The following is a 23,564-nucleotide window of genomic DNA, read 5'->3' as shown; positions in this document are numbered from 1 at the left end:
TCTTCCGTGAAAAACAAAGGCATGGAGCTGGATCGTACAATCGTTCGGAACGTTAATGCCACAGTACCAGATCAAGAAATAATTTTCCAGAACATTCTCTGGTTGATTGGTTTTCCTAGACCCCGAAAAACTGCAAACCAATTAAACGCTTTCATACTGCATATATCAATGTACCTTCCAGATTTAAGCTATTTGTGGACTCCAGCACGAATCCAACATGCCATAACAAAGATGAATGATAAACCTACAGCACAGCAGGAGGCTCTTTTCGTGTCAAGTGCTTTGCAGGTAATGAATGATTAATAATTAAGCATTGAGTTAAATTCAACATCTTTCCTGTTTCAACAGGTTGAATTTTACCCGTGCCTATCGAGAGATAAACAGCTTATATTTGAAAAATGTTTACAAAACATTTTCAAAAATCCTGTCAAGCAAGAATTGTCCGTTTCAACTGCACATGATAAGTTGAAAACTATGTTTGATAGCTCAAAGTTGATGGTATGATGTATTTTCTTAGCTTTTAGTTATTTGTGCAATGAACAAATAATTCATTATTATTTTTTTTTTGTATAGCACTCAGAGCTGCTCGAATCAAAAGTACGCAACATAATTAAAGTTTTGTCATCGACAAATCAGTCATTGATAGTATTAGGTGATCCTTGCTGTGGAAAATCAACATTATTGGATAAAGCTTTGCAAGCAATGGCTGCAGATGGACGTCACTTGAAAAAATATTTTATAAATCCAGAAACTTTTAAAGATGATACCGATAGCGAAAAGAATGCAATCGACGAAATTATTGCGACAATTTTGGCTTCTACAGTGCACACTCGAAAATGTATTATATTTGACAGTGTTGCTCGCAGTCACTGGATTGAAAGGGTGGGCTCAATACAGCAGCATTTGAATGGCGATCTTGAAAAGATATGCTCAGAAAAAGTTGATGTAAAAATGGTGATTGAAACAAGCGATCTCAGTACAATCACACCAAAATCTCTTGCCAATTTCTCCATTATACACATTGATGCTCACAGCGTCACATGGAGTCATATGTTCCAGCCATGGTTTGAACGAAACACAATTATCCCATTGGATATCAAACCAGATCTTCAAGAACTTGCTGATAACCATTTCGAAGTATTTTTAAAATTCAGAAAAAGTTCAACTTTTATACAAAACTCTGATATTAACATTATCAAATCATTTTGTACCTTGTACGAAACGATAATGTCTGATTGGCGAAAAGACGAATCAACATTCTCCGCAGTGTACTGGAAAACTGCCTTCAAAATGCTATTCTTTTTCTGCTGTGTATGGTCTATTGGAGCTAACTTGGATACAACAGAACGTGGGAAATTTGATGTACTGATGAGAGAAAGCATTAATGATGTAATGGTTAGTTTCCCATTAAAAGGAAACATTTATCAGTATTTCATTGATGTTTCTGAAAACGCTACTTCTTGGACATTTTGGAATGATAGCAATTTAGGAAGCAGCATTGAAGGGTAATTATCCTTTAACACCAGAAATTAAAATTTCGATTTAGAAAAACATTTTTCAAATCGTTACAGATCCTTCATGAACAGTATAGATAATATTCCATACCAATATATCATAAAATGTATGATTTCAAACGAAAAACCGGTGCTCTTGACTAGTAACGATGCTGTAGGGAAGAGTGCAATGTTAAAACACATACTACTTGAAATGCAAGTCAAAACTCAAGCAACTTGTGTTACAAGTTTCAACAGCAATACAAGCTCGAATCGTTTGATGAAAATTCTTCGTTGGAATACCATGAAGATTTCAAAAGAAATAGTCTATCCAAAAGACAGAAAGAACTTGATATGGTTTCTGGATGATCTTCACAACGTTCTTAGTGATAAGACTGATAGCACTGAATTTTTGAGACATTTCATTGAGCATAGAGCATGGATTGATAACAAATGCCCACAACGTCTGCAGCAAACACAAATTATAGCGGCTATGAGAAACAGTTATCCCTTGCACACGTTCCCTTCAAGCACAATACGATTGTTAAACAAGTTTCATACAATCAGTTACAACTCCTGCAGTGACGAATCAAATGCAACTATATTTAGAAACAAAATGATGGCCGCGATTAAGGCTATTGCACCAAACAAGTTTATTGATGTACTGGTACCTGCAACTATTGATTTTGTACGATCGCTTGCCATTCAGCTACCAGCAACTCCAATCAAACCACGCTATCAGTTTTCGCTGAAAACTGTTGACAGAATTTTACATTCGATGTGCATTTTTTGTCCCAACATCTGTCATTATGAGAAAAATCCATTGCTGAGGCTTTGGATTCATGAATGTTTTCGGGAAACATGGGATTTACTAGATAACGTTGATTACAAGCTGTATTATGAAATCTTCAATGACACCATCTCCAAACACTTTGAAGCTACCCTGCACAGCATTTGTCCGGGCAATAAAAGTCCACTGTTTTGTGATGTATTGAATCAGGAAGGCAGCTATGAAGATGTGAAGGAAACCAATCAATTGATGTAATTAAATATTTAACTGCTAGAACTTCCCTCTACATTTATTTATTCGTTATTCAGGCAATTTGCAGAGAAAGCTACCAATTCGAATGCAGATTCAAAGACTATCGTGTATCAAGAAGCCGTAGAACACGCAGCTAAACTCCTTCGTATTAGTCGTATCAGAAAGGGACATATGGTGTTGGTTGGTGAAATTGGCAGCGGCCGGCATACGATATGTGATCTAGCTACAAGCATCCTAAACCACCAAACTGTATCAAAGAGCAGTCAAACAGCTATGGACCAAAGAGAAACTATTTACCACCAGCTTAGATTTACGAATGATGATTCTGAAGATGTAGTAGACAAAAAGGTCGGACATCTTTTTGATTTGGCAGCAACGAATCGTGTGATATGCCTTGTTTTAGCTGATGATACTGCGAATTTAAACCATTATTTCTTAGAATTTCTTAATGGTTTCGTAGTAAATGATTCCATATCAGGCTTCTTATCACAAAAAGTGTTTGAAGATGTAAACGTGCTGGCAGCGATAAAAAATAACTTACACTTTGTATTATGTCTACCCATGAACACAAAACCTTACAGGTAATTCTAACTATTAACATTTTGCATGCTATTTATTGCGAAAATAGTATATAAAAATTTGCTTTTTCCAGATATCTTTTGAACACATACACGTCACTTTTGACCAGTACAACAACAAACTGTATCCATTCTCTAACAGAAATGAGTTTAATGGAAGTAGCAAAACTATTTTTCAAAATGCACATAATTTTTGATGTACCTGTTTCATGTCAAGAAACATTGAAAGTTGATACCGAGCCAACGGTGAGACAAATAATTATTTAAAAAGTAAATCTATTTTTTTTTCTTTATACTTTGAATAGCACCGAAAACGTGACAGTTTAATTCAAAGTACTGAAGATCGCTTCTATAACGCCTCGGTGGATGCCGCGGCAAGATTACATACTACTTTGCAGCATCAGGAGAAACTGGAAACCTTGACGAGTTGGTTTTTTGAGTTTTTGCTTACTTTCCGAAGGTATAGAGTAATTCCGATTGAAGGCAAAAATAACTTTTATTTTTGTTTTCAGAGTTTTGTTGTACAAACGTAATATTTTGCGTGCTTCACACGGAAAATTTACCAAAGGTGTAAACAAAATAATGGAAGCAACGCAAAATGTTACACTACTTCAAGACTTGTTAGAAAAGCAACAGTATCAAATAGAAACCTTTCAACACGAGTTGGAGACATTCATCGAAAATATCGAAACTCAAACAATCGAAGCCGATGAACAAAAACAAGAGGTTGCCATACAACGTGTAAAAATTGGCGCAGAGGAAGTTGTTTGCAAGCAACTGGCAGACATTGCCGAAGCAGATTTGGCAAAAGCCATGCCTGCGTTGAATTCTGCAATAGCCGCGCTTGATTCATTGAATAAAAAAGATATGAATGAAATAAAATCATATGCCAGACCCCCGGTGAAGGTTGAGCTTGTGTTGAATGCGGTTATGATTTTATTGGGCAAAGAACCCACATGGGCAGAATCCAAACGACAACTAGGAGAGCAGAAGTTTTTGGATACTTTGCGAAGCTTCGATAAAAACAATATTGCCGAAAAAACACTCAAAACGATCGGAGGCTATGTAAGAAATCCCGAACTGGAACCTAATAAAGTTGGAATTGTTTCGAAAGCAGCTAAATCTCTAATTCTTTGGGTTCGAGCAATTGAAAATTACGGCAAGGTTTATAAGTAAGTGTGCTATATGTTAGAAGTATGGTTTTCTGAGTAACACAACTTTACATTCTAGATATGTTGGCCCAAAAATTAAAAAGATGGAAGATGCAAATGCGTCTCTTATTGAGAAACAATTGTCACTGAAGGCGGCAGAGCAAAAGTTGGAAGAACTAGCTAAAGTATTAGAAGAACTCCGAAAGGAATATGAACACAAAATCAAACGTAAACAAGAATTGGAAGAACAGGCCAGACAAATGGCTATCAAATTACAACGTGCCAAATCGTTGGTGTCGGGATTGAGCAGTGAAAAAGTTAGATGGACAAAAATAAAAGAACAATTAGAAAAAGAACATCACAATCTCATTGGAGATACATTCCATGCCGCAGGATCGCTAGTATATTTTGGATCATTACCACCTATGCAGAGAGACAACATTAAAACACAATGGATGATCGATTTGGAGGCATTAGAAATTCCATTCAACAAAACTTTTAATTTATTTGAGTTTTTCTTTGAACCCAATGTATTGCAAACGTGGCAAAATCACGGAATGACAATGGATCCTCTCTCTCTTGAAAATGCAACAATTTTACTTCATACCCAATTCAGAGTACCGTTAGTTATTGACCCGCAAGGTGAAATCAAACAATGGATCTTGGGAATTCACAGCTCCACCAATTTGTTTATGTATGACATCAACGATGAAATGACAATTCATCAAGGAGGTATTGCGGCACAATCAAGGCATTCAATAGTTTTTTACAACTTTCAAGAAAAGAACATGCCGATTTTCGTCAAATCATTGCATAACTTGCTCGGAATAGATCACGACAAAAACGACATCAAAAATCAAAAACGGTGCATTACAAAAGCATTTGAAAAATTTTCATTTTATTTGATGAGTAATGAAAACTTGACATACAGTACATTATTAAAAAAAGAAACAAATATGATCAATTTTGTTTTGGGGCTACCAGGACTTGAGTCTAAACTACTCAGTAAGTAGATATAGTATTTATGTAAAAAAAACCTTTTATTTATCACTTTGTTTCATTTGAAATTTACAGCAATTGTCGTTCAGCATGAAAACCCAAGTCTTGAAGAGCGGAAAGAAATATTAATGCAAACTATAATTGACAACAACAAGACCCTTTTTGATCTGGAAGAAAATATTCTACGATTGTTGAATGAAAGCCAAATGCCACTTTTGGAGAATGAAGAGCTTTATTCAAGTCTCCAAGTTTCCAAACAAACCACCGATAGAGTAAATATTGCACTCGACCAGGACGAACGAACTCGCCAAGAAATAGAAAGCTCCAGAGAAAATTATAGATCTTGCGCGGGACGATCATGTTTGCTGTTTTTTGTAATTGATAGTTTGAAACAAATTAACCCATTGTACGCCTTTTCATTACACTGGTATTTTGCACTGTTTGAAAATTCTTTGCAAAAATGTCCAAGATCACAAGTAATTGAAGAGCGAAACAAAAAAATCATTGACTATCATACATATAATGTGTTTAGGTGAGTATTTTCGAGAAGGTTTTATGCTTTACTATGAGTTGAATGAAAAATTTGGTTTTTCTACATTTTTTTTTTGCAGGAATGTTTGCTTTGGGTTAAAACCACTAGATCGAAACATATTTGGGTTCATGCTTTGCGTTCGCTTACTCTTCGCAGAAGAACGTTTGAGCCTGAATGAGTATAACTTTTTGCTGCACGGTCCTAGAAAGATTGATCGAACTGAGCAGATTGAAAAGCCTAGCCAAACTTGGATCAGCGCTGAACAATGGGACAATATAACTGAGTTAGATAAACTGCCCGGATTTCTAGGAATTGCACAATCATTTGAAGATTGTAACGATGATTGGAAATATTGGTACAAGTCTCCTTGCCCAGAAACTGAAAAAATGCCAGTAAATTGGGAAAGGAACCTAACAAAATTCCAAAAAAATATCGTGGTACGTTGCTTGCGACTCGATCGATTTGAACCATGTATGACGGAATATATTGATAAAAATCTTGGCAGAAAGTATACCTACACTAACCGCTTCAATTTATCTGATGTGCTGAGTGAGAGCACTCCGCAAACGCCAATATTACTCGTAACAGACTTGAATAGCAATCCATGGTCAGAAGTCCAATTTCTTGCCAAGAGTGATATCAAATTTCTAAACATGAATAGCGATACATTACAAGATTTGGTGCATTGTCTGAAAGATTGCGTTGCTGAAGAAAAATGGCTCTACATTAGCAATCCTCTCAAATCAAAGTCGTTTGTTGTGAAATTTCCAACTGTTTTGAAATATATCAAATCAATTGATTCTAAATCTGATTTTCGCCTATGGGTAAACGTAACAGAAAATGAACCTGTACCTTTAGTATTTCTACAAAGTTGTTCAAAGTTTGCTTACCACAAGCCAATGGTATTTTTCTAAACTTAAAAAAGAATGAAAAATACAAACTTATTTTTTCAGGGAATCCAACAAAATATGAGCAAGTTATTCGAAGAAATTGGAGAGCGTGAGTTTGAGAAATTGTCTAAGAATGCCTATCACACACAACATAAGAAACTGTTATTTTCTCTATCGTTTCTTCATGCTCTGCTGAATGGAAGAAGCAAGTTTGAAACACTTGGGTGGTTACAAAATTACACCTTTGAACTATCTGATTTTTATGTAAGAGAAGAAGTATACAAGAATATTTATTTCAGGATTTTAATAAATTTTTACTCTACTTGATTAGCTGGCAAGAAAACTTTTGACCTACAGCATTAAAGGTTTAACGTCGGCAAATGCAAAGCATAGCAACGCTTTATTAGAAAACATTTCGGAGATTATACCTAGGCAGTTTATTGAAAAAGTGTGCTTGGAAATCTGCTACAAGAGTAAGTGCAACATCTTTTAAAATAATTTACAATATTCGTGTATTGCAATGATATCTAAGGACTTTGCTTGCCATTAATGTTTGATTTATGATCATGTATCACATTGTCAAGTGGTAGATAGAGGAGTCTGAGGTGTTGTTAAACTATTCTCGATCAAAATTGGATAAAGATCCGGCACAGTAAACATGTTTTTTTTTTAATATTAATGAATCACGGTGCAAAAAAAACAATAAATAATCCAACAACAGAAATAGAAGCGCAGTCAATTGAAAATAATGCAAAATGCCTTTCTATTTGGATTTATATTTTACAATAGAATTTTTTATTTTTTATTTACAATTTTTATATCCTATAATAGAGTGAGATTGCTGACTTTACTACAAGCAACGATTAACCATATTTTTGTACGACACGATCGTGCATAACAAATTTAAGATGTATTTTCACCCTAATTATAAAAAAATGGTGTCACAGCCTGTGTTGGCAGAAATTATCTTGTTTGAAAGCGCTTCTTAGGGACTTTAGTCGCAAAATGTCGGCTTGTCATTTATTTTATACCAAATAAAAAACTGATCAAAAATCGCAAGAATGGTTCTCTGGCATCCCTTCTCCTCCTCGCTCGTCAAGAGTGGTGCGTGTCTCGATTTTCAGTCTGCAAATATTTAGTGTGCAGTTGTGTGCAATCGATTCGCACAGGGAGAAAATATGGTGCAAAGTGTGCAATATATTTGAGATAATTAAAAGTATTACGTAATTTCAACCACACTTCACATTTATTAGATTATTAAAACAAAGTTCAAAGTTCAAAGTACAACACAAAACACTAAACTAAACATAAAAAGCTGCAGTATCCTTGAAACTAAACAAACAAAGTTTGATTCTCCTTGACTTTTGGTTTAAAATAAATTACGCTTTAATGATACTAACTAAATTTCACACGAAAATGCTTTTAACTCCAGGGTTTGGGCTTTTTGAAAAAAAAAGTTTTACCTGATTTTTAGCATTTTGGTAATTATGGTCATTTTGGTCATTTTGGTCATTTTGGTCATATTGGTCATTTCGGCTATTTCGGTCATTTTGGTCCTTTTGGTCATTTTGGTTATTTTGGTCATTTTGATCATTTTGGTCATTTTGGTCGTATTGGTCATTTTGGTCATTTTGGTCAATTTGGTGATTTCGGCTATTTCGGTCGTTTCGGTAATTTTGGTAATTTTGGTCCTTTTGGTCATTTTGGTCATTTTGGTCATTTTGGTCATTTTGGTCATTTTGGTCATTTTGGTCATTTTGGTAATTTTGGTCATTTTGGTCATTTTGGTCATTTTGATAATAATGATTATGTTGGTCATTTTTGGTCATTTTGGTCATTTTGATCATTTTGGTCATTTTGGTCATATTGGTCATTTCGGCTATTTCGGTCATTTTGGTCATTTTGGTCATTTTGATCATTTTGGTCATTTTGGTCGTATTGGTCATTTTGGTCATTTTGGTCAATTTGGTGATTTCGGCTATTTCGGTCGTTTCGGTCATTTTGGTAATTTTGGTCCTTTTGGTCATTTTGGTCATTTTGGTAATTTTGGTCATTTTGGTAATTTTGGTCATTTTGGTAATTTTGGTCATTTTGGTAATTTTGGTCATTTTGGTCAATTTGGTCATTTTGGTCATTTTGGTAATTTTGGTCAATTTGGTCATTTTGGTCATTTTGATAATAATGATCATTTTGGTCATTTTGGTCATTTTCGTCATTTTGGTTATTTGGTCATTTTGGTCATTTTGGTCATTTTGGTCATTTTGGTAATTTTGGTCATTTTGGTCATTTTGGTCATTTTGGTCATTTTGGTCAATTTGGTTATTTGGTCATTTTGATCATTTTGGTCAATTTGGTGATTTCGGCTATTTCGGTCATTTTGATAATTTTGGTCATTTTTTCATTTTGGTCAATTTGGTCATTTTGGTCATTTTGATAATAATGGTCATTTCGGTCATTTTAGTCATTTTGGTTATTTTGGTCATTTTGGTCATTTTGGTCATTTTGGTAATTTTGGTAATTTTGGTCATTTTGGTCATTTTGGTCATTTTGATCATTCTGGTCATTTTGGTCATTTTGGTCATTTTGATCATATTGATCATATTGGTCATTTTGGTCATTTTGGTCAATTTGGTTATTTGGTCATTTTGGTAATTTTGGTCATTTTGGTCATTTTGGTCGTTTTGGTCATTTTGGCCATTTTGGTCATTTTGGTCATTTTGGTCATTTTGGTCATTTTGGTCATTTTGGTCATTTTGGTCGTATTGGTCATTTTGGTCATTTTGGTCATTTTGGTCATTTTGGTCATTTTGGTCATTTTGGTCATTTTGGTCATTTTGGTCATTTTGGTCATTTTGGTCATTTTGGTCATTTTGGTCATTTTGGTCATTTTGGTCATTTTGGTCATTTTGGTCATTTTGGTCATTTTGGTCATTTGGTCATTTGGTCATTTGGTCATTTGGTAATTTTGGTCATTTTGGTCATTTTGGTCATTTTGGTCATTTTGGTCATTTTGGTCATTTTGGTCATTTTGGTCATTTTGGTCATTTTGGTCATTTTGGTCATTTTGGTCATTTTGGCCATTTAGGTCATTTTGGTCATTTTGGTCATTTAGGTTATTTTGGTCATTTTGGTCATTTTGGTCATTTTGGTCATTTTGGTCATTTTGGTCATTTTGGTCATTTTGGTCATTTTGGTCATTTTGGTCATTTTGGTCATTTTGGTCATTTTGGTCATTTTGGTTATTTTGGTCATTTTGGTCAATTTGGTTATTTGGTCATTTTGGTCATTTTGGTCAATTTGGTCAATTTGGTCATTTTGGTCATTTCGGTCATTTTGGTCATTTTGATAATAATGGTCATTTCGGTCATTTTGGTAATTTCGGTCATTTCGGTCATTTTGGTCATTTCGGTGATTTTGTTGATTTTGGTCATTTTGGTCATTTTGTCATTTTGGTCATTTTGGTCATTTCGGTAATTTTGGTCATTATGGTCATTTCGGTCATTTGGTAAATTTTGGTAATTTTTGTAATTTTGGTAATTTTGGTCAATTTGACAATTTTGGTCATTTTGGTTATTTTAGTTATTTTGGTCATTTTGGTCATTTTGGTCACTTTGGTCATTTTGGTCATTTTGGTTATTTTGGTCATTTTGGTCATTTTGGTAATTACGGTCATTTCGGTCATTTCGGTGATTTTGTTGATTTTGGTCATTTCGGTGATTTCGGTCATTTTGGTCATTTTGTCATTCTGGCAAGCATTTTGGTCATTTTGGTCATTTCGGTAATTTTGGTCATTATGGTCATTTCGGTCATTTCGGTCATTTTGGTCATTTCGGTAATTTTGGTCATTTTGGTCAATTTTGCAATTTTGGTCAATTTGGCCATTTTGGTCAATTTGATCATTTTTTCATTTTTTGTCATTTGGTCATTTTGGTTATTTGGATTTTGGCAGAATAGGAATAATACTTTCAAATAATTTCAATCATTTAACCCAATATCTTTCTGGTTGCAGGTCAAATAACTTACTACTGGGACCAACGTATCTTTGATTCATATTACAATGAAATTTTTTACAAACAATTTATTAACGTTTCCCAAAGCACATTAGTTTCGTATGACAGTCGTTTTTCGATTCCTCGTGACGGTAATTTTCAAGCATATAAAAATTTTATTTTAAAACAAATTCCGATGGCCGATGGAATCAACGTGTATGGTCTGAACGAAAATGCAAATATTCAACATCTGAAATCGCAGTCATCCTATATACTTGAAATGCTGCGCAAGGTACCGCTTGATCCACAGGCTATTTCATCATTTCAAATTAAACCTTATGTTAGCATGGATTTTGAAAACGTAAGACATTTTTTTCATCATCAACTTGCATGAAAGTGCCGAAAGAATCTTGTCATTGTTATTTCCATTCTTCAAACATAATGCTTTTAACAACATGCATCTGATTTTCAGGTGAAGCAAACAATCCAAGAGCTGCTAACAAAACTTCCTGTTTACCTAGACTATGATAATGCAGTAAGAATTGTAGGTGCAAACAGAACCCCTGTAAGTGATGCTTTGCTGCTCGAGATACATTCATACAATCAAATCGTGAGGCTTGTTAGAAAAAATCTTGAACAAACATTTGCCATATTATTAGGAGAGCGTTGTTTGAATGAAGAATACGAAGACTTTTTAGAGCATTTCAGACAAAACCGAGTGCCACATGCTTGGCTACGATACCCAACAAACAAATGCATCTCCGATTGGATATACGATCTCAGATGCAGAGTCGAATTCTTCCGAATGTGGTCTGAAACTGGTCAACTCTCAACGAACATTGTTCTTGGATATTTTATAAGGCCAGTCATGTTTCTAGATAGCGTATTGCAGGTAGTTTACTTTTTTAAGCTTGCGTACCCCCAGTGAAACTTACCATTTCCAATGATTTTTGTTTTAGCTCTTCGCCAGCGCCAATGATATTTCAGTCACGGATGCTGAATGGAAAGTTACTGTATTTACCACAATGAAACCTATTGTTAAGTTTGCTATCGCAGATGGATTTATTGCTCGAGAAATTTACCTGCAAAATGGAGGTTGGGACCTAGAAAAACAATGTTTGAAAGAGCCTAATATTTTACAAATGTGTTCTCCGATGCCACCCACACATTTTAAGCCTGTCATCAAGAAAGACGATGTAAACGAACGAGATTTTGCATGTCCCTGCTTTTATGGCCCCAGCCGTAGTGAAGAATCATTTATTTGTACGCTATACCTTAAAACGGGAGACTTCCCGAAAGAAAAATGGGCGAACTATAATACCGCATTGACACTTACAAATTGAATGGATCTGATAAATATATATTTCTGGAATTCAATTGTACAAAAAATATGTTTCTATTAAGATTTCGTAATGATAAACACTAATCATGAGCATAATAAAATCAGATAAATTCACTCTTTGCCAATATTAAACGACTTATAGAGAAAATAACCAACTGACATAAACGTATTTATTTGCCAACTACATACCACAATCATAATACTATTGTACTTATATGACTAGTGAACTTCTCTAATCCAGTTTGAATAGAAAAATGTTTATTTCAAATAATAATTTATGTTTGGCTTTAAATTCTAGTTAGTGTTGCAGATAAGTCTATTTCAGAAATTTTGCAGAGCGGTTCTTATTTAGACGGGATGTTTTCATTTAGAACAAATTATAGGCTTCCTCTGATCTATAATCTCATCTTGCTCGTACATTTCACTAATAAATTAATATTAAAACAAGTTATCGCACCAATCGTTGTTTGTAGTCCAGATTTAGTTTGTAAGAAAATTGGATGATTATGCATCAATCACGCACCATTTTAAAAATCTGAATTTTTAGATTTCACTGGAATAATCATAATTTAAAATAATCTTGTTTAACCATTTTAAGGCTCTTTTTTTAAAGGCACAATTTTTTCTATGCTATACACACAAAATAAAGTCTTGAATACACTTGTTATTGAAATCTTGATTTGTATGGCACTTCTTTAATGGTTTTAATGATTGAATTCAACAGTTCAGACTTGATAATCCGAAGTCCTTTTTCAAAGATTTTTTTAGCACAAATGTAAACATGACTTATGAAATGGTGATGAAATGAAGAAAATATTTAACCAGAATGTTTTACTAACGTGCTCTGAGATTATGGGCGCCATCTTGAATTGCTCATTCTCACATAAACAATCTTGGAATGCACATTCTCATATTCGTAAATTAAAAACATGGAACGAGCAAACACGGGTCTTAAAATTGCAACAAGTTTTCTAATACATCTTCTTGGTGTAAACGCAAACGCTTGTGTCAAAATCACAGTGGCAGAAAATGTAAACAAGGATTTGGTATAAATTATAGATAAATTATTCGTGATTTTTTCATGTTTCGATTATCCGAAAATCTTTGGATAATAGTACTTCGGATAAAGAGGCCTTTATTAAATTTTAAATTATTTACCAGGAAAAAATATGAGTTTTTTATTATTGAAAATTCCATGCATCGAAAATGCTAATATTTAAATCATACATTCATTCTTTTATCTGTTCATCTTATATTGTGTATTGTTTTTTTCGAAACTATTTGTATTCACATTATTAAACTTTATACTGTAAACTGGGCGAATCGGGACTACATCTGAATAGGCTCATCAGTTTTTTTTTTCATATGATGGTATTCATCTATTTCCTAATTAAAAAATATTAGGAATCATATACATCATTTTAAACATCATAAGCTGCTAACTTTACTTGCTGCCTTGCTTATTCATGTTCATTCCAAGGAAATTGATCCTGCTCTATTTTATTTTAAAATTTATTTACACTACAATTTTGGGAAGGAATCTCTCAAGTTAAATGATTGTGTAGTTTTAAGGCAGACTATCAACAACTAGACTTTAAAAGCGATACTAAGAGCGTCCTTTTTTGCCGGACATTTCCCTTTAGCAATGTTGTAACGTCCATATTCACATCTAGGCTCCTCACAGCGATTATTCATGATGCACCTAGGGGAAAGAATTATTAATATTAGGGTAGTTCATGCGCTTGATAAATTAAGCTTTACCTTCGATTATCCATCGAAAAATGCTCTAGACCACGCTTAAATTGATCGCACTGTGAATCACTGGACGAGCAATCGCAAAAGCATCGGTTGTCATTATCGACAACACGCTGAAAGTACGTTGGGCAGTTGCAGATTGGTGGTTTAGTTGGTGTCGCCACTATTGAAACGGATGGTGTTCTACGATTTATTGACTCGTGCCGATTGATGCACGCACACTCTGTGTGATTGATAAAACTCAGCCTTTCAATTGTTGACCTTGATCCAACAGCTTTGACCTGAAATTAGGAGATATTGAGTTAGATCAGGCATGCTGCTGAATCATTTGCTTTCATCTTATTGAACATACAAAAAAATAAAGTTCAACCGTTGAATTTTTTGAAGCTGCACATGTTTTTGCCTGTGGACAACATCCGACATCGTCACCGCATCGATGAAGTATTGTACAGTGTGGCGTGTATTGCTTTGTTGGATCATTTGAAGCTAATACAATTTTTGGTTTAGGAACATTACAATTCCCCTCTCGTCGAAGTTTGGCTACATGGAACTTTGCCATATTTGCATCTACAAAAAAATTGTCTAAAATGAACAACTCTACACACATTTCTTGTTTAAACATCTTACCTGCTGCATACACTTCTTTGGACAGAACTTTATTGTTTTCTCTGGTAGTATCAACACTGTTGGAAAGTGAATGCTGTAATGTTTAATTTTAGTTAAACTTCGTATCTCAAGTGTGCTTTACAGTCCAAATTCGATTATCCATAGTTCGAATATCCAACGATTTTGAAAAAAAAACTTTGAATAATCAATCAATGAAATCATATACTAAAACCACAATTGTTTGACACCGAATGTTGTCAGAATATCGTGTTATTTTTTTTATTAGTTCGACACAAATATTACTCAGCGCTCAAACAAACTTCCATTTGTTTTGTTTAAAAGAGTGCCTGAGCGCCGTGTAAAAAGTTATAGCTAGTCACTTAATAGTTTCACGACGTCAAATCTCCAGAAGTTAAGTGTTTTTTTAGATTTAATTTGAGTTCTGCTAAATTTGTTAAATAGTCAATTATAAGTTATCGATTGCCTGTTACTACAACAACTTGTCTATTATTGGATCATTTTTAGGATCATATTACTGCTCAAAGGACAGCGAAAGATTTTTTTGTAATCTGATTATCCGAAATATTTGTTTACGAAGTCTTCGATCATCGAGTTTGGACTGTAATAAATTAAATAAGTCTTAGGATTTATTTCTACCACCACCAACTGAACAACCGTCATGTGAAATATTTTGCCTTATAATTCTATTTAGGGGAAGGTGGGGCTATTGTAACAAGCTAAGGAAATGCTCGTTAAAACTCATTAAAAACCTAAATAAATCAATCGAGGTTTTTAAGCGAATATGGCGTTCGAATGGTGAACGCCCGAAATGTCAAAATCACGCAGTGGTACCAACATTAAAGAAAAAGTGTGCCATGGCATGACAGCCAGATTTTTTTTAATGTTGGTGCTACTGCGCGATTTTGACATTTCGGGCGTTCACCATTCGAGCGCCATCTTCGCTTAAAAACCAGGATAGGATTTTTGTGATAATCATCTTATTTCGAGTCTTGACTAAGACTTTTATAGAACAGTTTATTTTAAATCCAGTGGGGCAAGACAAATAACTCGTTGGGGCAAGAGAAACAACGCATGAAACAACATGTTAATTTGCTAACAATTGAACTGTTATCACTTAGTCACATCAGATTAGAACAGGGGTGACCAAAGTAAGGCCCGCGGGCCAAACGTGGCCCGCGAGGCCATTTCTTGTGGCCCGCGGACCCATTTTGGAGGATCATGTAAAATTGCCCTTTGGCGCATCTTTAAGGTGAAGCCGTTGATCATTTTCAAAGAAAATTGATCATCACTGTAAAATGCTCTGTATTGAATTCAATTTTACGAATTTTTGCACCAAAATGAATCAGCATGTGCCTGTCTGTTGAAGCCACTGAAGGAACTTTTGATCTAAATCAAATGTGTTTCAAAATTTATATAGTGTTGTGCTACAATCACTGACGTCCTAGTTGGCAATCATCGATTAATGACGATTTTCATAACTTTCCAAGGATAATCGTTACCAAAAGGAATCAGCAAGGATAATCTTTATATCTTTGAACGAAAAATCTTGGCGATGATGGAAGTCTTCACCTTAAGTGATTTTATAATTCCTGGAAATTAAGGTTAAGTTTATGCCTATTTTAACACGTTCCGTAACAGGTTTAAATGTGGTTAAAAGAGTAAATGTCAAAATTTTCATCGAATATTTATAGAAATTTTATTTCAGTTGGAGGAATAATTTTCGAAAAATCCTCAAGCAAATATTTATAATTAAGATTGCACAAAATTAAAAAAAAAAATAATTACGCACTTTTACAAAGTTTATGTCTCTCCATCTGAAATATATTTTAAAAAAATCAATAAAAAAAATAATACAACTTTAAAATTATCATTATATTTGTGAAATCACGATTTCACAAATATAAACAAAGTTGCAATGAAAAGCAGATGAATAATGTTTGTGTTGATATTTTTTTTATCTTCTGATTTTAATAAAACAATTCCAATTGATTGCAGGCTTTTTTGTACAAAACAGTTTTTTTTGTTTTATAATATTTTGTTTTTAGTTTTATAGATTTCAATTTAAAAAAAAAAACATTTTTTCTCATATGGCCCGCAAGCTTATGTGAGCTTCAAACTTGGCCCGCCATTCAAAAACTTTGAGCGCCCCTGGATTAGAAGGTATTTGAAACGTTTCAAATAATGGCCTATCTACAATCACTTAGCTTAGAACATCTAAGTAAAGTAGTTACTTAGGAAAGTCTGCAACTTACGTTCGTCATCCACAATCAACTTAGAAAACTTGCTGGGCTGATATACGTTGCTATGCAGTTGTTTGTTTACCTTTGATATGGAAACGTCAACTTACCGTAGATTTTGAAATTTTCCAAACCAAACGTCAGTTTCTAATTTGATTACTTTTCCATTGTAGAAACTCAGATTCATTTCCATTGATTCAAATTCCTAAGCTAAGTGAAATTTTCTAAGCTAAGTGATTGTAGATAGGCCATTACCCGACCAACTTCGTTCTGTGCCTCTTTTTCGATGATTGACTTTTTTTTTTTGCTTTTTTGCTTATTCAGCCTCCTGTGATCAAATTTGATTTTACGTAACTTGGTCCATACAATTTGCCGATGCTCCGGAATCGGTTCCAGAGTGGTCAAAGTGTGAATTAGTTTATACGAACCCAACGCAACAAATAGCTCCTCGATCCGACGTTCCGTATTGGACTGATTCCCGTTCGAACAAAACCGTCGAAATCACATATATGCATAGATAGATAATAATATTTTACTAATATTTTGGTCGTTTTTGCGTATAAAATAAATTACTTAGATGATAAATAGTAAACTTTCAGAATATCACTATGTTTTATAGGGACAATATATGTTAACAATTGTTTATAAATTTTTAAGTACTTTTATTTATTTAGTTCCCAGTCAAACATGTTGTTGCAAAAATTCGTATTTTTTTTTCTATGCTTAAAACTCATTTAAGAAATTCATTTTTGACGCTAGGACAGTCTATAAATTACGTAGGATTTTTTCGACAAACATAGAAAACATGAAAGAGGAGAAACATTTATGCATGATCCATAGCCTAAAATTGCTTTGTTTGTTTGGTCAGTCAATTTCAACACTATAGGGCCATCCATAAACCACGTGGGCACTCTAGTGTAGCGGAGATTTGCGATTGTCGATTTCTCAATACATTTTTTTGTGTGAAAAAATGTCCACGAGGGAAGATGGAGGGAATTGTCCAAAAAATGTTTATAGTTTATGGAAAGCTCCTATACTACAAATCGGCTTAACCTTTTTGAAGAAAGCAACAGCCTCTAGTAGATGTTGAGATATCAAGATAAGCCCTGCGGTAATAAACCACCGCTTCATCTTAACTCTCGGTAAACTTTTCTCGGCTCCTGTCGGGATGGAGAAAAATAATAAACTTTTTAAATAAGCTTTGCTAATTTTTAGTTTTTGAATAGCTTTGGCCAGCATGATTTAAACTCAACATAAATGTTCTGATTTTAAACCAATTTATTGATATCAAATTATAAAGGAAAAATCGTGATATGTCCTCTTGAACAAGGAATGGAATGAATTTAGAAAATGGGCAGCTGAGGGTTAAAAAGTTCCACTAAGGAATTACTGGTTTGATTTGATATTTGATGGTATATTTTCGATCAAGCTGTTAACAAAAGTTAACCTTTTGCCATGAACAATACACGGATAGAAATCCTGTCCGAAAAACCGTAAACAAATTGTTTTAAAATCGATAACATCGATTGTTTTCGATTTCGTTTACAATGTTTTCAAATCTGAATATGTATCTTGTAGTTTACTATGCATACTTTTTTCTTCAAATATAAGGGGTAAAAAAACAATACGTAACTTAAATAGAGGAGGAAAGGCGTCTGTGTTACGATCCATGCAGAATCTAAGAATTCGAAAATTTGGGTTTCGTATTATTTGGAAGAAATATTTTTACTATTTTTTTTAATAACCATTATCAACAAACATAATGTACTATTTTTGAATACTTTTGTAAAAAAATACTTTTTTGTTGTTATAAATAAAATACTTTTTTACAATGTTATAAATTTTGATGTCATGCGAGCCTATTATTATACAATACTTAAAAATCAAGGCGTTACAATCACTAAATTAGAAGTTTCAAATTATTCTCATCTTGTTTGAAAACATTTGCAAATCTGAACAGCATTGCGTTTTCAGTGTGCCAATATGCCAAAAGAGTATCGATTTATTCAGATGCATGGCAAGTTGAAGAGAAAATTGAGACATTCAAAGCTGCCCCAGAGGAACGACTCGGTTAGTACCTTGTTACCCTTCTAGCTGGACTAGCTCACGCCAATTAATCAACCAGAAATAATCTCTAGCTGCCCCATTCCAATCACGATTTTGTATTCCAGGCAACGACGCTTGTGATGCTTAAACCGTATGTTTAAGCGTTACTGGCAGCATCATATTAGAGAAAAATAGAGTAGATATGGCCATGACGTGACACCTTAGGGATAAGATTGCGGCACCAAGTGGGGAATGATTCAATCCAAGCTTGAAAGTGAACACTTGGGTGCGTATTGAAAAAAATGTCTCATACGCAACATCATTCTAAAAAAGGCAAAATTGGATTTCCGTTGGTTTTGTAGGTTTTAGTTAAAATACACATGGTTTAGAACCTCAACTCAACGGTAAGGTGGTGGTAGTTTGTTGTGACAAAGTATTGTTCCTAATTACCATACTTACTTTTGCTTCCACAGCATCATCATTATCTTGATGTAAGCTGTTATCAAATTTATTGTTGACATTACTATAATTTTGTTCCTGACTAAGTTTCGTGCTGTCTGCTACCGTCACTGAGTTCGTTGTTGTACTATATCCAGCATCACCCTGAGCCTCGGTATCGTAATATTCATCATCATAATCATCTTCATCGTCGTCTTCTTCTTCATACTCATAATCATAGTCATCATCATTTGTATCCTCTTTAGCATGCCTGCTTTTACATTTTTTGTCGCTGCATTTCGTGTTTAAGGCTTGCAAAGATTTTGTCAGCACGCTTGAGTCTCTCTTCAAGTGGTCTTTGTAGTATGGCGAATTACTTTTGTAACTGTTGAGCAATTCTTCGAAATAGTTATTGGTATGGTGAGTTGACTTTTTTGAATCACCAGAACTTTTATGTTTTTTAATGCTACTCTTTATTGGCTCAGTTGTAAATGCAGATAATGGCTTGGGCTGGTTTTCAAGCCATGGATTAGGATTGGATTTTTGCTGGTTTGTGCTGATACTCCTGGAATGGTGAACAAAAAAAACGATTTTGATAAACACAATAAAATGATAGAGATTTATTCATTTTTCAACAAATTGAAAAGTTGATACTTTTTTCCAGGGCGGTGGACTCATGTAGAGTTGTCAACGCGTTGCAGCGGTTCCAACACCGACTCTGGCTTCTTTTTAAATTAAGCGAGTTATAACAAACAGATATATCTTCTGCAAATAATTAATATCTAATGGGAGCACAATAAATATTTGTTCTTTTTTTTTTTGAATCAGTATTAAAATAGTATAAAGGCAAACGTTCTTTTTTTTCGATACCGGTAAAAAAATCGCTGGATATGTTTTTTGTCATTCTGGTTATGTCAATGACATAACCTCCTACGAATAAAATTATTGACATGAAGCGTAACAAAAAATACGATCCAATTACCATCGTTTTCCTGAATTATGTAATAAAAGAGCGATCCTATTTTTTTTTTTTTTTACATTTTATCAACTCTAGTCAGTAACTTTAATGGAACGATACAAATTTTCAAACAATTATCTAAATTTCGGAATGAAAACTACGAGAAATTTGTACATGTATGTCACATACGGGAGTTTTCAGTTTTCTGCGCTATTCAATTAGGTCATGTCTAGAAATAAATCCCACCGTACTACTTCTCATTAGAACAGCTGACAGCATCGGAAGGTAAAATAATTCGAGTAAATTTTCCTGCCACTAAAAATATGCCTTTGCATAGTTTTGACGCAAGTTTGTGGCAGTAAAACTGAAGCAGTTTTTCAATTGATCAATTAATATCAAGGAAGTTGATGTTTCATTTCAATATAAAAATACATTTTCTTTGCATTCAGCTTTAAGTGCTCATCGTCACCAATTAGTTAATATGTTTACCGCACACATTGCGCTCCTCGTACATTCGTGAAGCTGTACAGAATCGTTCCGTTGGGAGCATTTGTTGCAAAACGTATAACGATCAATTGCGTGAATGTTTTCTTCTTTGCTTATCAAACACTGCTTCCAACGAAACGGGCATTTGTTTTATAAATATTGTCTGTTTTCTGAGTCACATTTGTTCCGAGAAGTTTAGTAGAAGCAAGCTGTCTGGTGAGGCCGCATTGCTCATCCGCGTGAAATATGTGCAACTTGTCTACGGTCAATTGCAGGCGCAACCTACAGCGAAGTGTCTACAGTACATAAAATATATATTTTTACATATGTAGGTAGGCTTGTTTTGCTCGCACTTGTCTATACTCTCATACTTGATTCCTGTTTAAATGACCCAGCAGCCATACAGAAAGTGAAAGATAAAAAATAACGCGAAACCCTTTTCGATGTGATTTGGTGGCTAGAAATTTGAAAAAGACAGGTTTTACGAAATGGAATCAAGTGAACGCAATAGCACCGCTCACTTTACTTTCCGTTTCAATTTGTGTTCAACTGCACTTCCGTTTTGATTTTAGGCGTTTGGTTTCAAAGCTTCAAAGCCTTAATTATTCTCGTTTCTTACACCCTCTACCCTTTAGCATTTTATCTCTATATAGACTAACTAGATAACGCAACTCTAAATACCAGGACTGGTTTAAAAACACTTTATCTCATTCGAATGTACACAGCGCGAATGCATCTTCGTAAAGTTTCATCATACAGTATACGAACACAATGTTGTTCAAGTCACGGGCGCCACTGTGTGGAAGCTGCTAATTGGTGTTATTAATTTTAATAACCTTGTTATCTATTCATAAAAATGCACAACAAGAGGCGTGCAATAAGACACTGGATTTTTTTCTTCATAACGAACTTGGGAAGTTTCCAAAAAATAATGTAAAGTTTAATGTTTTGCACAAGGATTAATAATTAATGTAAAGGATTGCATACCTAGAATTAGCCCGGTTAAGTCTTGCTCGATGCACACTGTGCGGCGATGACAGCGCGAATGATGAACTGCTGCTAGTCGGGTTAAAGTCCCGCTGGTGCAACCCCCGGTGATGATGAGGTGGCCGTCGCTGGTTCGGATACCAATTTCGGCCAGCAGCTTGAGCAGATTTAAAATTGCTCTTGTGAGAGCGAAGATGATGATCATCTTGCGGGTTGACAATGTGTCGATTTTTCACAAAACTATGTTCGTGTCGCACGTGGTGAAGCGCCGCCGTCGGTTTCGGCGTCAAGACAACCGCCGCATGTTGCCGACGATGAATTTTCGCGACACTATGACCGACAGGACTCGGTATAGAGTCTAGCAATGGGGCGACTGTCGTGTGTGTTTCCACCGGGAAAAATGACTCATCACTGTCATTAATGTTTCCACTACTCGCACCATGGATCGCACCGACACACATTTTTGCTTTCAAAAATAAATGCAAAAGTATGAAATAGAATGCGAGAACTTTCGTAACGCCTATTGATGATCTCATGATCGAACACTTGCTTTAAAAACGAATTACTACGCATGGAAATTCATTCCACCTTTCCTAAGATCTATTTTATCAGATGATTTTTTTTCTCTACCTCATGCTTCTCAAATAACACCTTTTTCAAAGCCGATTTGTTCCTTCTTATTCTCGACTCACAGTCAGCCACTGCACACACTTTATTTATACTTTTTTTCTCTAGTTATTCGACACTTTTTTTCAAACCTATCGAGCGTATCCTCATCCGTCGATCAACTGGTCTGGGTTTCGTGAATGCACCGTGTGAATGATATAAAACAATCATTCTTTAATAATTTTCGGTCTTCTTAATTTCGACTCTTTACACACACTTCATTCTTCGCCGGGATGTTATTTGATCATGTAAGATTTAATTGGAACTTTTCTCCGTTCCCTCTGGTTTCTTCCTTTTCACTTGAATCCATTGAGAGCATTGCTTTTTGTTGGGGTTAACTGGCCGACGATTGCACAAACGCACTCTTTCAATTTTGGAACCAAAATTCATATTAGTTAAACGTGGTCATCGCACACCCACAATTCATACACCACGCCAGTTGAATGAGAATAACGCTTTTCATTACGAAATTATCCAAACAGACAAAGAATACGCCGGGAGCAATTATACGAGCGCGATCCGAATCGTGCGGCTGGCAACGATAGACTGAGAGAAGCAACGATGAAAACTCAGAGTTAAGTTCGCGCCACTCCACACCAGACCGAACAAACAGTCAATTCTACTCATCGCGCAAGCTGCGAGACTTGTACCAACTACAAAAACATAAAAAATTATTCCTTTAAAAAAAATGGTTGATAAATCAATCTGAAAACAATTAATCAATCAAGATGTTAATGGTACCAGCCACGCGTACAACACAGCAGCCTTTGATGATTATATTTTGGGCAAAACCCAAACATGTGATTATCCAATCAATTCTGCGCAGACAAACTTTTTTTTTTCGCCTTTTACAAAGTACACAGTTAACGCGTGGCTTATATTTTTTACACACGCGCGCTCGTGGTGTACTTACTCTCGCGTAAAATGTGCACGCATCACAATGGACCGCATCCAGAGCTTCTCAGCGCTTGTCTCGACTCGTCTCGGCTCTCGCAATTTTTCTTCGCGATGGGTGAAGGTTAGTGTTCTCAGTCCGACCGACCGACCGACAGCGAGCATCTCCCGGAATTTCGGACGCGAAAGCACCGCAAAGCGTTGAAAAATAAAGGGAAAAAATACCTTAAACAACGCAGCGGCAGGCCGCGAGATCAAGGAAGAAACGAAACGAGAGAAACAGCAAAACAGGCCGGCCCCGATAGGGTCAAGGGACCACGCAGCGTACCGAATCGGCGCCGATTGTAGCTGATGGGTAGAATCGCAGAGCTGTTTAAAAAAACAGCATTTTTACAGACACAAATCATGACGATATAACCTGTCCCTTCGGATGTAATTAAAATGCCACGGGTAA

At 35.0% G+C, this 23,564-nt stretch overlaps 3 protein-coding genes across 3 annotated transcripts; 2 read left to right on the top strand and 1 right to left on the bottom strand.

Moving 5' to 3' along the window:
- Positions 1-1,642: 1,642 nt before the first annotated feature.
- LOC119767409 (dynein heavy chain 2, axonemal-like) lies at positions 1,643-3,415 on the top strand. The gene is made up of 3 exons (XM_038255942.1): positions 1,643-2,534; positions 2,592-3,116; positions 3,188-3,415. Exons 1-3 carry the CDS (start codon positions 1,684-1,686, stop codon positions 3,378-3,380), a joined length of 1,569 nt encoding a protein of 522 aa, XP_038111870.1. The 5' UTR covers positions 1,643-1,683; the 3' UTR covers positions 3,381-3,415.
- A 7,266-nt stretch (positions 3,416-10,681) lies between these two features.
- On the top strand, positions 10,682-12,051 carry LOC119766519 (dynein heavy chain 2, axonemal-like; the record flags this gene model as incomplete). The annotated part of the gene is made up of 3 exons (XM_038251115.1): positions 10,682-11,035; positions 11,147-11,566; positions 11,634-12,051. Coding segments are annotated over 3 exons (1,158 nt in total), but the record flags the coding sequence as incomplete, so codon positions are not given.
- Positions 12,052-12,164: 113 nt separating this feature from the next.
- On the bottom strand, positions 12,165-22,777 carry LOC6048339. Its single transcript, XM_038255945.1, has 6 exons — positions 21,551-22,777; positions 19,141-19,684; positions 14,399-14,471; positions 14,124-14,338; positions 13,778-14,052; positions 12,165-13,718 (listed from the first exon to the last, which is right to left on the bottom strand). Exons 1-6 carry the CDS (start codon positions 22,084-22,086, stop codon positions 13,604-13,606), a joined length of 1,758 nt encoding a protein of 585 aa, XP_038111873.1. The 5' UTR covers positions 22,087-22,777; the 3' UTR covers positions 12,165-13,603.
- Between the last annotated feature and the right edge of the window lie 787 nt (positions 22,778-23,564).

Source organism: Culex quinquefasciatus, chromosome 2 (assembly GCF_015732765.1).
Source record: "Culex quinquefasciatus strain JHB chromosome 2, VPISU_Cqui_1.0_pri_paternal, whole genome shotgun sequence".
In the NCBI taxonomy this organism is placed as follows: Eukaryota; Metazoa; Arthropoda; class Insecta; order Diptera; family Culicidae; genus Culex; species Culex quinquefasciatus.
Note: the sequence above shows the minus strand (reverse complement) of the source record. Positions and strands in the feature narration are given on the sequence as shown.